At 40.8% G+C, this 14,480-nt stretch overlaps 1 protein-coding gene across 2 annotated transcripts in view; it reads right to left on the bottom strand.

Annotated features, from left to right (window-relative positions):
• The window catches only part of LOC127962123 (sushi, von Willebrand factor type A, EGF and pentraxin domain-containing protein 1), a 61,626-nt gene that overhangs the window by 6,902 nt on the left and 40,244 nt on the right, over window positions 1-14,480 (bottom strand). For both annotated transcript variants that reach the window (XM_052561591.1, XM_052561592.1), the window contains exons 16-40: window positions 14,164-14,400; window positions 13,736-13,897; window positions 13,408-13,569; window positions 13,126-13,287; window positions 12,489-12,577; window positions 11,881-11,977; window positions 11,448-11,561; window positions 10,677-10,790; window positions 10,341-10,542; window positions 10,060-10,217; window positions 9,316-9,514; window positions 8,963-9,138; window positions 8,709-8,833; window positions 8,503-8,626; window positions 8,036-8,206; window positions 7,481-7,654; window positions 7,222-7,341; window positions 6,929-7,105; window positions 5,430-5,514; window positions 5,067-5,258; window positions 4,641-4,808; window positions 3,775-4,447; window positions 869-3,588; window positions 538-766; window positions 273-428 (exon numbers count right to left, since the gene is read on the bottom strand). In XM_052561591.1, coding sequence (XP_052417551.1) covers window positions 273-428; window positions 538-766; window positions 869-3,588; window positions 3,775-4,447; window positions 4,641-4,808; window positions 5,067-5,258; window positions 5,430-5,514; window positions 6,929-7,105; window positions 7,222-7,341; window positions 7,481-7,654; window positions 8,036-8,206; window positions 8,503-8,626; window positions 8,709-8,833; window positions 8,963-9,138; window positions 9,316-9,514; window positions 10,060-10,217; window positions 10,341-10,542; window positions 10,677-10,790; window positions 11,448-11,561; window positions 11,881-11,977; window positions 12,489-12,577; window positions 13,126-13,287; window positions 13,408-13,569; window positions 13,736-13,897; window positions 14,164-14,400 — 6,986 coding nt within the window. The remainder of the gene's footprint in view (window positions 1-272; window positions 429-537; window positions 767-868; window positions 3,589-3,774; window positions 4,448-4,640; window positions 4,809-5,066; window positions 5,259-5,429; window positions 5,515-6,928; window positions 7,106-7,221; window positions 7,342-7,480; window positions 7,655-8,035; window positions 8,207-8,502; window positions 8,627-8,708; window positions 8,834-8,962; window positions 9,139-9,315; window positions 9,515-10,059; window positions 10,218-10,340; window positions 10,543-10,676; window positions 10,791-11,447; window positions 11,562-11,880; window positions 11,978-12,488; window positions 12,578-13,125; window positions 13,288-13,407; window positions 13,570-13,735; window positions 13,898-14,163; window positions 14,401-14,480) is intronic.

Below are 14,480 nucleotides of genomic sequence, written 5' to 3'. Positions count from 1 at the left end.
GACTATGTTCACTTGGTTTCCTAATATTCATCTTTATTAGAAACACATTTATTGGGCAATGATTTGGGGGAATACGGCATTAGTTTTGTTACAAAATGATATAAGCTTTGTTGACAGAATTTATTTGTTTTATCTACATAAGGTCTAATGCCTGTGTTGAACTGGGCATTGATTCCCTGCCTATGACCTGAGACACTGGGATAGGATCTAGCATACCCACAACCTTACATAAGACAAGCTATGTAAAAAATAGATGGATACAAATAATGTACCTGTAGTTCAAAACCTGGTAGACAAGTATAGCTAATAATATCTCCATAATTGTAGTTCTTGCCCTCAACCAAGCCATTGATAATGGGGAGAGGCTTCTCACAAGTAACAGGCACACAAGACTTGGAAGAGAAAGGTGGAGACCATTTGCCAGAGACCTGGATCAAATAAAAGGGAAATAACATCCTGAGACATCATTAGACAAAATTATCACCAAATGAAGCAAGGAGTGTCCACAGAAAATGATCATCTTGACACATCACTTACTGAACATTCAGATAATCCTGGTCCCTCAAGATAGTTCCCTGGTCTACAGGAGATAATGATTGTTCCCCCTACAGGTGTGGGCTGCTTGCCTGTAATGACTACATGGGTGAGGTTAGCAGGCAGGCTGCATGGTGAAGGTCGACATCTGACACTGTGTTTGGACCAGGTGCCATCACTTTGACAGGTTATTGAGTCCGTCTTTGTTGCCAACTCAAAGCCTTCTTTACACCTGTGTCAAGTGGGAACGTTCAGTTTAAAGCACCTCAGCATTTTTATATTATATATTATTTGTACTTCGTTTTTATTGGATGTTTCTGTTATGTCAAACTACCTGTACTGAGCTTTACTGCCATAGGTCAACACCACTCCAGCAGTCTCTGCATTTGGGACAAGAGGAGGGACTCCACAAGAAACAGGTTCACAGTTCAGGTTTGGCTCTGTCCATCTACCTGACCCTCCACAGAACAGATGGGAAGAACCTTTCAAATGATACCCTGGCCTACATCGGTAAACGACAGTGTCAATGGAGTAGGGAGCACTGCCTTGTACGACAGCATTAGGCACAGCTGGAGGAGGGCTTGAACATCTCCCTCGGGTGCAGATGGGTACTCCTGGACTCCACACTCCACCCTTGTCACATATGGCCTCTGTGGGGCCAAGAGTTTTGTACCCTTCATCACATCGGAACCAGATGCTTGCACCACAGGTGTGGTCTCTGCCGAGAATAGCACCGTTCTTAAGAACTGGGGGACTGCAAACACAAGGTCGGCATTCTGGAACTTGCCCCAGCCAGACACCCTCAGCAGCACACCGCAAAACTGGACTGCCAACGATCTCATAGCCTGGGAAGCAGATATACTCCACAACATCATCAAAATTAAAGCTTGATCCATTCAGGTAACCATGGCTAATGTCCTCAGGTGGGTCACAAGTGACTATGTCACACCGCGGAGGAGGGTCATCCCATAGTCCATCAGCTCTGCATATTAGTGTTGGATTCCCTGTCAAGATGTATCCAATGTCACAAGCATACCTAACCATGCCGTTGTAACCATAATCTGTGCCAGTTACTCTGCCATTTTCTATTACTGGTGGTTGACCACAATTGGCTGGAGGGCACTTTGGAGGAGCCTCACTCCAACTGCCATTGGCTAAACAAACACTGGTCGGTGCTCCTTGTAGGATGAAGCCGAGATTGCAGCTGAACAACAACCTCTTTCCAAATGTAAAGTCTTCTCCTCTTACCAAAACATCCTTTGATACAACAGGGCGCCCACAGGAGATTGCTCTACAAGATGGAGCTTTGCTGTCCCATTTCCCATCAACTTGGCAAGTTCTAAATTCAACACCCTCAAGGACAAACCCTTTATGGCACTCATAGTGAATAAGTGCCTTGAAGTGAAAGGATTTTCCAATCACCTCACCATCCGAAATGCCTCCAGGATTACCACAAGAGATGGGCAAACAGCTAGGAGCGTCATCGCTCCACTGCTTCCCAGAAATGCACTGTCGAATGGTCTGTCCATTAAGTTCGTAACCATCCTCGCAACTGTACTCCGCAAGGCTGCCAAGTGTGCTATCTGTTACCATAACTGATCCATATTCAGGGCTGGGTGGAGTCTCACATTGTGCCGGAGCACACACAGGAGCAGTCCCGTTCCATGTGCCATCTTCTTGGCACATCAACACGATGTCACCTTTCATTTCATAACCAGAATGACAATTATATTGAACCAGGGAACCATGTAAAAAGCTGTTGTCTACAGGTAAATGCTGGCTTGTAAGTATGTCATCTTCTCCTGGGGGTTCTTTGACCTTTGAGTAGTCACCAAAGTCAATATGAGGAGGCAGACCGCAGTCAGCAGGCATACATTTGGGCTCAGAGCTAGACCAGCCATGTTCTTCGCAAGTGAGATGATTATTACCAACTAGTAGGAAACCTGGAAAGCAGCTATAGAAGATAGTAACCCCAAACCTGCGGTCCCGTCCTTCTACAAAGCCATTCTCAATTGGTTTTGGAGGAGAACAGTAAATCTGCACACAAGTAGGAGCCTCCTGGTGCCACTCTCCATTCTCCAAGCAGGTAAGCATTTCTGGGCCCTGTAAGCGGTACCCTCTGTGGCAGGAATATGTAATTGATTGGCTAAACTGAAGCTTGAAGTACCTAACAGAGCCATTGGGAATCTCCTTGGGTGCAGCACACTTAACAGGGTGACATACAGGTACACCTCCTATCCACTGTCCACTTTGACCACAAAGCACAGTGCTGTTACCTGCTAAATCATACCCTGCTTTACAGCTATAGACAGCAGTACTAAGATACATTAGTCCTTGAACATCCACAATTCCATTTGGTATGTCCTCAGGGTGTGGGCATTCAACAGGAATGCATTCGGGATAAGGTTTACTCCAGTTTCCATCTGCCTGGCAGCGAACAAAAGCTTCCCTTCGGAGTGTAAAGCCATCCATGCAAGAATAGGTCACCACACTATTAAAGTAGGATAGTGTGTCAGATGGGTCACCAAAGGCAACCTCAGGGGGAGGTCCACAAAAGACTTGTTTGCAGACTGGAAAAGAGTCATTCCACTCCTGGGAAGGGGTACAACGAAGAGTTCGTGCACCATGGAGTACATACCCTTCCTCACAAGAAAGCTCCACAATGCCTGAGTCAGAATCTAATCCACGCAGTACAAGGTGATTGTCCTCTAAAGGTGGTTCCGGGCACTGTACTGGGGAACAACGTGGGGTTACACTCTTGTCCCAATTTCCAAACTTTAAGCAAGTCCATACAGAATCTCCAATGAGTTCATATCCTTCGTTGCAGGTAAATTCCACCTTGCTGCCGACTTCAAAGGTGGAGCTGTGATAACGGCCATTTTTGATATCAGGTGGGGTAGGGCAGGTGAGGAGAACACAAGCAGGAGGATTGTTGTTTGACCACTGCTTATTGGCCATGCATATACGGTCAGGCTTTCCAGTTAGGCGATAACCATCATTGCAAGCATAGATTACTCTACTGCTGTATACGTAGCCATTCTTTCTTATTGGATCCTATGGGAAAAAAGTATATTTAATTATGGATTAAATAAATTAATTGCAAATATTCCTTAATAGGGATGGCATCAATATTAAAATTTGATTTAATTTTGTCTAAATATATTAGAAATAAAACACAAAAAATCAAATCAATATGGTACCAAAATATCATGAATCACTGGGAGGCAGTACTGTATTTACCTGGATAAAACCATTTGCCAAGCGAGGTGGGCTGGGGCAGGAGATAGGTTGGCATGTGGGCAAGACACCTCCCCACTCACCGTTGGCTTTACAAATTCTCCTCTTCTCTCCTCGAATGAAATACCCTTTATCACAGCTGTATGCAATTACCGCTCCAAAACTATAATTGTTCCCACTTACATAACCCTTCTCAATACTGTCTGGCTTTGAGCATCTGACAGGCATACAGCTAATGTCCAAAGGCGAGGGTGTCCACTCTCCCCCTATCATGCATTTCAGGGTTCCTGTTGTGTTGAGAACAAAGCCCTCCTCACACTTGTAGCTGACTTCTGTGTTGCTTGCATACTTTGGTTTGTTGATGGAGTCCAGAATGGCATGAGGTAAATCCGGGGGACGAAGACAGAAGTTGGCAATGCAGTGAGGAATGCCAAATCCATCTGGGGGTGCCCAAATACCTTGAGCATTGCAGAACAGTTTTGTATTGTTACCAGCAGTGTAGCCATCATCGCAGAAGTAAATAGCAGTGTCTCCAAAAAGCTGGTGTCCAGTGTCAGGTAAGGCATGGTCAACTTGGGGTGGTGGTCCACAAGACCGAGGCACACACTGGGCAGAATTATGAGTCCAATTGCCACTTGGGAGGCATTCTTGAGTTTCTACACCAAGGAGGGTGTAACTACAATAGGACATATTTTACAAATTATTATTAGAGTGACTGAATTATTATATATTTATATATTATATATATTTATTATAATATATTATATTTAATAGAGCATCAAACATCAGTTCTTGATGATTACAAACAAAAACTGTACAATCTTATCAAATACTTTGGCAACAACATATGCATATATGAGGTTAATTACCCCTCTTTGCAAACATAGATGATCCTGCTTCCCAGTGTAAAGTTGTCACCCTTAATCACAGCATCCTTCAAAGGAGGAGGTTTGCCACAGTCCACTCTGGCACACATGGGGGGAGGAGATGCCCACTCTCCTGATGACTCACACTTTAGTTCCACCGCACCCTGCAATCTTTACACCAAAAAAAATAAAATAATTCATAATAAAAAAAAGGAAAGTTAACACACTTTCTGACATCTAGATTGTATAAGAACCAACCATTTGAGAATGTTTTCCTGTTAATACCAGGGTTCATCAACCTAATGCACAGTGATTTGCTAGGGACATTAAAAATGGCATTTCATGACAAAAGGTTAGCTGACCTTTGTCCTATACAGTTACTGTTACACTTTTTAATAAAGTCAGTGATGAAAATGTATCAGACTTTACCTATATCCTTCTATGCAGCTGTAGGTTAGCGTGGAGAGGTACACTTTCCCGTTGAGGGTATACTCCGCATATTCCACCACTGGAGGCTCACCACAGGTAACAGGCTGACAAACATGGGGCTCTCTGCTCCACTTCAAATCAGATTGACACTGGCTTTCTATTGGATCCTGAGGGACATAGCCCTTCTCACAACTGCAGCGGATCAGAAAACGAAAGGTTATTTACACAAAAACGCTAAAAAATATTGTCCTTTCCCATTATGTTTTGAAACAGTAGGATCTCTCATATTTAAACAGGTCTTTTTAAAATTTACTATACAATACCTCTAGAAACTAACTCTACATCTAACAGTGACAGTGATACCTGAAAGTCACCTTGCTTCCGTATGTGAAGTTTGACCCATTCATGGTTCCATAATCAGGTAGAGTGGGATGAGCACAGGAAAGGGCTGTTGGTGGAAATCATTAGAAAAAGCTTATGCTCAGCGTTTGGTGCAGACCTTAGACAGTAATTGTCGTCATCACTGCATTAAATCACTGCAATGCATCCAGAGTGTATCGGGAATCCACCATAACGAAATACATAAAACACTAATCGACATACAGTAATGTGAGATGACAATGAATAAAAGCCACATAAAAGCTGTTGGTTGAGGTTCAGACTAATGCTCAGTCTGCTGGATTGCTAACTGCTAAAATGTTCCAGTAACATGGACTGAACAAAGCTGATACATTTTTTATCAGATGAGGTACCTATATATGCACAGACATTTTATATGTACATAATCAAGCCAGTTTCCCATTGATATTGAGAAACAATTTGTGTGTGTGTGTGGGGGGGGGGGGGGGTTGGATTACTTTTACACAGACGACTGCAACCATTTGGATCCCAACACAAGCTTGTTTGTTACTATCACCCAATAACATACAGTATATTTCGACAGGAATATTTCTAAATATTTTTATTTCCATTAGTACAAGCTTGACTACTTTTACTAAAGAATAAATCAAGAATTATGTTCAAGTAATTGTTATGCATGCTAGCTTTGTTTTGTTATTTGCTATACTACCGTTAAAATGTTTGGAGTTGGTATGATTTTTTTTATTGTTTTATAAGTCTCTTTTGCTAAGGAAGGCTGCATTTATTTGATCAAAAATACATTAAAACAGTAATGTTGGGAAACACTATTACAATTTAAAACAACTGTTTTCTTATCAAATATAGTTAAAAATGTAATTAATTTCTGTGATGGCAAAGTTATAACTTGTTGAAGCATCGAAAATACATTTTGGTCAAAAAAAAAAAAAAATTACGACTTTATTCAGCATTGTCTTCTCTTCCGGGTCTGTTGTGAGTGTGTTCACAACACTGCAATCATGCTGCTAACATGTTTTCTGGTGCGCCCAATAACAAAGATAACACGTAATTATCATGAATGCACTCACAACAGACCCGGAAGAGAAGACAATGCTGAATAAAGTAATAATTTTTGTTATTTTTGGACCAAAATGTATTTTCAATGCTTCAAAAAATCCTAACTGACCCTCTGATGTCACATGGACTACTTTGAAGATGTTTTTCTTACCTTTCTGGACATGGACAGTATACCATACACACAGTTTCAATGGAGGGACTGAGAGCTCTCGGAATAAATCTAAAATATCTTAAACTGTGTTCCAAAGATAAACGGAGGTCTTAGGTTTGGAACGACATGAGGGTCATTAATGACATAATTTTCATTTTTGGGTGAACTAACCCTTTAATAGTAATTATATGAATAAAACTTAATTCATTTCAAAACAATCATACTAGCCCCAAATGTTGAACAGACCAGTGTATGCAGATCTGAAAGTTAGGCCTACCTTTGCAATATGGGACATCTCCCTTCCAAATTCCTTCTTCTGTGCAGGATAGATGGGATGAGCCGATCAATTCATAGCCTTCCTTACAGGAAAAGACCACCTCACTGCCCATGATGAAATTACTGCCCTCACGGTGCCCAGACTCAGGGACACCTGGATCTTTACATTTTATAGGCTCTAGTGAGAATAAAAAAATAAAAAATAAAATGTTAACATGTTACTGCGTGGCCCGTAAGCTTAGTCATCTGCAACCTGTAGAAAATATAAATGTCCAGTTTACGAGATTGTGTTACCTGTACAGTTTCTTCCATCGCCACTGTAAGGAGGTATGCAGGTGCATATATGAGAGCCATCTGTGTTTTGACAACTAGCATGCTCATCACATTCAGAGCCCAGAGAACATTCATCCACATCTGTAATATGAGCACAAACCAACACAACAAATACAAACAAAATTTAAAATGATATTCTAGGTTGTAAAGTGATGCGTGATAACTTTTGTCTATTGAAAGCTTCTCTTAGGTTCTGTTCATGATATGCTGTGTATCTTACCCAGACATGCAGGTGGGTTGCCAATCCATTTACCATTGTTGGTACACAACATCTTACTCTCCCCTAGCAAGTAGAACCCTGGTTTACATTGATAAAGCACTGTGCTCCCAGCATAGAAATCCTCTCCATGATACTGCCCATGCTCTAGGTCAGGCGGAGGACCACATTCCACACCTACAGATAAAGAGAAAGGCCCTGGTACAGATTAATGATGGTCCTAGTACTGGGAAATGAGCAATATTAATACTACATTGTGAGAATTTGAAGTACATGTGAGTATGTGGGCAAACTATTCACATATCTGTGTTATGGAATGTGTTTATCTACATTTAAAAATGTTCCATTTAAATTGCATAACTGTACATCAGTGCAGTGTAAGTATATTTGTTAATGTGGCTTGCTGTTTAAACAATCACATGTTCAAAATGACCATTTTGAACTTGTGGTTGCTAAACAGCCAGCGGTGGTTGCTAAACAGCCAGCGGTGGTTGCTAAACAGCCAGCGTATGCTTTTGTGTGTCCTCCCTTGCATATCTGACCATTCACATCACTCACGTTCACATATTGGTTCTGCGTGGCTCCACTGGCCTCTGTTTAGGCACTGCTGCACCGGCTCCCCCACCAGATAGAACCCGGGACTGCAAGAGAACTGCACCTTAGAGCCCGGACTCACAGCTTTAGTGGATGAGCGCAGTTGAGGAACAGAAGCATCCACCAGGGGGCAGTCTAACGAAGACCAAAACAGTGGACAATAAATGTTACACTTTCTCACCAGTATATAAAAACATGTCACTGATTTACGATTCATTAGTCTCAAAGTTTATAATCACTTATATGCATTAGGTTAGTACATATAATAGTACAGATAACATTTGATAAAAAATATTGTTGTAACTATGTGGTAGTTAATCTACTAAAATTAAAAAAGTTTATGGAAAATTCCCTACAAGGACAACAGTGTTTTGTTCCCCAATGCAATGGCTGAATAATAATAATATCATATGACTTGAATTGATTCTCACCAGCGCAGAAAACACTCTTGCTGCGGGTCTTTACTCGGCCCGTGACACCTCCTAAGAAGTCAGGCCATGCAAACACGTTCCCTTTCTGCAGATCACGTGGACAGCTGCTGGCCAGAGACTTGATCTGAAAATAGTATAAATATCTCAGTGAACTCTGTAATCTGGTAACTTAAGAGTAAGAATAAAATATGTTTATAAACTGTTACCTGCTGAGGTGTTAAAACATAGTTCCACATATTAAGCTGGCTAAGAGTGCCCACGAAGGACTCCACTGGGTTGAAGCCATCTCCCCTCTGGTCCTGATCCTGTCCAAGTACCAGAGCACCCCCTCCTGTTTAAAGCAAGTATAGAGCAAACATTTCAGTTTCGGGCACACATTCTCTTTGAAGCACCATAAGCAATAATAGTGCCTTAATGAACTGGCAGTCTGACTGAATTATTATTATGTAAAAAGGTCAACCTGGTATGGTAGTGCCAACGGATAGTCCTTTCCCTCCATCTGAAGGGCTCCCATCGATATAAACTCTCCAGTCACCATCCATGCTGCGCCATGATACACCGATATGGTGCCAGAGGCCATCATTTACTGCTGGGCAGTCAGTGATCCGCTCCTTGCCATTAATGTACAAGACCCACCTGAAAGTTAGAGAGAAACAAAAGGAAGAGGAAAAATGATGGATAAACAGGGGTGAGGTGTAGGTAAAATGAACTTGCACAATGTAAAACTGTTAAACAGCTCATATACAGTAATGTAATCATATTTAGTTTAGTTATGCCAATGAAAATTTTACAACTTTTAAATAAAGCTCTCACCCATTATAGTCAATGAGGAGGAAAGCATTGTCACTTCCCTCCACAGCGTACGAGATGGGAGTTCCATAATTAACAGTGTCTGATGACCTCATCCAAAATGTACATGTGATCTGTGTAAGCGATGGCATGTGACCATCCATCATCACATAACCATGAATACCAGAAACTTCAAACTCCAGATCAAAAGAGTAGGGCATTTCTGTTTGGAAAAAAAAGAAAAGACAGCAGATGATGAAAGGGTCATATTAATTATCTGAACATTCATAACAATTGTTTTATCAGTATATTTGTGGTTAACTTGTATTGTCACTTAGGTTTTACCTCAAATAAATAATACATATTTATAAATGAGATCATTTTCTTTATAAAAATACATTATAAATAATTTTCTTATTGCTAATATTCATCTCTCTGAAAGATGCAGAAGTTCAAAGCAAATATTTTTGTAGCTTGATTCTAATAAATGTCCTTTTTTAACTGGGGAGGAAGTTTTCGGTTCTGAAAAATGACTGTTTGTTGTCACAGTAGATCCAGCTTTATCTGAAAACTTCTATGAAAAATGTATTCTGTATAACAGGGTGTGAAAATTAACAGTCTAGTGAATCATTTTAAGGACTGCTAGGAACTTTTCTGGGAACTTTTCTTAATTAAATCTCAATTAAACTGACACAAAGACCATCTCTAACAATTTCTCTCTATGATGATGATTTTTCATGATGATTTTTCATCTCTTTCCCTCTATACCTGTCTCACACCTGGTTCCGTTGAACCCAGGAGGGCATCGGCAGGTGAAAGTGGCCACTCCATCCACGCAGGTCGCGCCATTCAAACACAAATTTGGATCACAGTCGTCTACGTCCACCTGGCATAGTCTGTCACTGTATCCATTCAAACATTCACACCTGATCGCAAATGTGAGATAAAGTCTGTCATATATCAAATGTCAGATGTAATAAATACAATGCATTACAACCATCCTCCTAATTCATATGCATTAATAGTTTCTACAACGCTTCCTCACTAACCTGAAATCATTGATGGCATCCACACATTTTCCTCCATTCAGACAGGGGGCGCTGTAACACTCATCCACATCAACCTCACAATTGTCTCCAGTGAAGCCCTGAGGACATGTACAGAAATACCCACCCTCCAAATCTTTACAGACACCTCCGTTTTGACATGGGCTGGAAGCACACTCATTTATTTCCAACTCACAACGTGGACCTAGTTATAAATGACAAAGATATTCCTTGTAAATTGATTGTTGCGCTTCAATTTAAGAACTCCCAGTGTAATGTATTATATTATAAATGACATTATATGTAAGTGAACAGGTGTAGCAGAGGTGAGGTGTTGACCTGTGAATCCATCTGGACAGCTACATGTAAAGTGATTCACTTCATCCACACAGAGTCCTTCGTTCAAACATGGAGAAGAGCTGCACTCGTTCACCTCTGCCTCACACATCAAGCCTTCCAGAGACAAAATATAACACAATATCATTTTACCTCAAACTAGTGACAATCAACAAGCAGCCAATACTTAAATATTCCTATTAGAATTGATATTACCATACTGAAAGTGGATGGAAACTTGGCTTTTTTGAATATTATTACTTTAAAAATATTAAGCAGTTCACACACTGTTTGAGATCATATTTCATTATATTTGTCTTCGTAAGTTACATTTTTTTCTTTAAAATTTTTGCCTTTCTTGCAACTTCAAACAAAACACTCCAGACACACACGCACACACACACACACACACACACACACACACACAGTTGAAAAAGAACAAAAACACTTCGATTCAATTCTTCATATCTAGGGCAGCCACATGCTTAATCATGGCCACGTTTTAAAGAGGACAGACAATGGCTTGAATGGAAAAAGTGCTGTAAGGTTCTGAGAATGAGAGCTTGTGTAGTTCCACTGCCAGACTCAAGAGACTCAGAGACAGTTAAATCCATCACAATGGTTAGACTAAAGGAATGTTTCAGAACCCTCAACTGAGAGGAATTTTGGATTTGGGGTTTAATTGCCTCAAACATTTCAACCATAGAGCTCAGCTTTTACAGTTACATTGGGATTCCCCAGTGTGAAGCTGAGCTGATGTCACTTTACTCTTACCTAAAAACCCAGGCTGACACTGACACTGGAAATCTCCCATGCCATCTCTGCACAAGCCACCATTTTGACAAGGAATAGAATCACATTCATCAATGTCGCTCTCACACTTGGCTCCTGTAAGGCAATGAATGAGGAAAATGTGGGAAAAAGTGGGCAGTGATTCATCTCAACCACAGAGGCTGAGGTAACTCTATCAACATTATATAGTATATTACCAGACTAACGGAATTATTAAAACAAATTATGATGGCTCAACTGAGTTGTACCAAATAAACTTGAAACACATTGTAGTACATAGAAAGTAACTACAGAAAGTAAGCAAAAACGGTAGGGCAACTATAAAGGTTAACAAATTGTTTTCCATAAGACGACTGAATTCAACAGCTGGTTCCTTAAATTAACTAGTGAGTTATGGCTACAGAACAAGCCAAACCTGTGAATCCTGGAAGACAGGTGCATACATATCCAACACCAACTTCCTCACAAGTGCCTTGGTTTTGACATGGATTCAGAAGGCATTCATGGAACATCTGCAGGAGAGAAAAGAACTACATTTTCAGCTATTTTACTTCATCCCCCAGGGGGTGCTGTGACACCAACAATAATACAACAATACAACAGGCAACAACAATAGGTAATGTTCACTTTTCACCAAAAACACATCTGAATGTCATTTCATAAATTTCATTTAAAAAATAGCAACGCAATTGGCATCTTCAAACAAAACAGTACAAGAACTTTCTTTAGTAATATTTTAACTAAAGTAAAAATTATTTAGTGACTTTATGATGTCAGCTTTTTTTCACACAAGTGAACTTAAATTTGGATTACATAAATTAGAAAAATGATCCAATACTTTTGTGAAATGTTTTTTGTGCCATCTTTCCATAAAATTATACGCTTGGTATTTTGTATTAATGTAAATTCATATACATTTATAGGTCCAAATTATTTTTAGGGTCACTATATGTGATCCCAACATACAAAGAACACATTTAAAAGATTTGGGTACCAACTACTGATAGTGAGAAGACAACTCACCTGGCTACTGACTTGATAATCCTTTCTCACAACAACTTCTGGCGCTGCAGTTGCACTTTCCTCTTTAGGCAGGAAACTAGAGCCAAAGCCTGAGTCAGACCAAAAGAAAAGAGGGGAAAAAAGTACAAGGAGGAGACAGAAATTAGAAAATGAAACAGACAGAATAAGCACAACACATGCATAAAAAAGATCTGAAAGAGGAGAATTTCTGCTGTCAAAACTGGAAAACATTTTCCAAAGGCATGCATCATCCTCATCTTTTCCACACTGAGGCACTTTTTTCCTGCGTGTACAGAGAATCAGATTCCATTATGTGCATTGGATTCTCATTGGAAGTCGTTCAGACATCTACCCAAAGTCTGAAAATGTCCTATATATTCCATTGATGAATGAATGAAGAAACTCTCTACACTCCACGGTGTTGCAAAAGCATCACTTCATATCACATTAAAGGTGAAGTGTGACATTTATGTTAAAATGCTTCCGCTTTCCAAGCATACCTACAATAAGCTGTTTAGCAGAGAACTGACGAGTGGAAGCAGCCATTATTTTTGAAAGACAAAACTGAATGGAAGTGTACTGAATGGCAGGAAAATAAAGTGATATAAAATGACTTGAATAAATGTAAAAAACATACTGGAGCACTGCTGGATAGCTTTGGCCCCTGTTATTGTGGTGGTACCATAAAAGGGGCAAGAAAGACAGTAGGAACGGCCCTCCTCAGGCTGGTAATAATCTCTTGGACATGGGTAACATGGAACAAGACCTGTCCGGGAGAAATGACCTGCAGAACATGGTACTGGAAAGACAGAAAGAAAGATGGTAATTTTCTCATAAATCTAACTTTTATGTTTATCTTATATGTTTAAGTACTTCTTAGGTGTGCTTTAGTAATAATTCTTCAGTTGTTACATCTCACCACCGCACTCGTTGACATCTAGAGCCCCTCTATTGACAGTGGTTGTGGTGGGAGGGCAGGGCAGACAGGCCCGAGAGCCGAAATCTGGTTGGTATTCCCCTAAAGGACAGGACTCACAGGTCTCCAAGCCGGTTAATGATGAGCTGCCAGGCTGGCACTGCGCTGGAAACATGCACACACATGCAGGTATGTGCACATACACAGAGACACACTTAGAGATCCCATCTACAGTATAAACAGTTTTCTACTGGAATGGAGTGATGAGAAGGTTTATGAAAAAACCCACAGGCGGATCATTTTAGATAAATACATCTAGCTTCCTGATTACCTTTGCACTCTGCCAGGCTGCGTGAATGGAGGTACGGAGTGGAGAAGCCATCTGGGCATGACTTACACTCCATCTGCCCCTCCTCATCCTGATACGACCCTCTCCAGCAGCTCTCACACTCGCCATACTCCAGGGAGAAATACGTCCCTACTGGGCACTGCACTATGGGTCGAAACCAACAAGGAGGTCACAAAGATGTTTGTTACCAATTCATATGCAACTGGCTGGCACTTTGTAAAACCGTTTTTTATGGTAAACTTGCAGTTAATTTGTGGCAAATTTGCAGCAAACGAAATAGTTTGCCCGCAAATGTTTTCCAGACGTTTGCAGCTCTTCACCCTAACCCGAAAACATTTAAATGTCTCATTTTGTGCCCTCTTAAATGTATCTTGTGGATTTCACTGAATGTGTTTCATTTTTAAACTCACCACACACCCTGCCTTTGAGAACAGACCCTGGCTGGCAGTACAGCGTCGCCTTTTTTTTGCTTTCCAAGGATTTGGGGTCCGCTACGATCATCTCTGACGACACATGGAATGTAGAGAACGGTTGCTTGCTCAGTGTCCGCTTAAGCCGATTGGTTAGCTGCTCAAGTGCCCTCAGCAAACGTCTTTGATTGACTATTTCCGCTGAGTCATTCCTCGACAAGGGCAGTGGGATGCTTGCTGGGAAAAAGGAATGGTGTTGGGAGAAGTTGCAACTAGCTTTGGATGTAAAACTTATTTTCAATTAGGCACAGGCCCTA

Source organism: Carassius gibelio, chromosome B7 (genome assembly GCF_023724105.1).
Source record: "Carassius gibelio isolate Cgi1373 ecotype wild population from Czech Republic chromosome B7, carGib1.2-hapl.c, whole genome shotgun sequence".
NCBI lineage: Eukaryota > Metazoa > Chordata > Actinopteri > Cypriniformes > Cyprinidae > Carassius > Carassius gibelio.
This window is presented reverse-complemented; position numbering and strand designations above follow the sequence as displayed.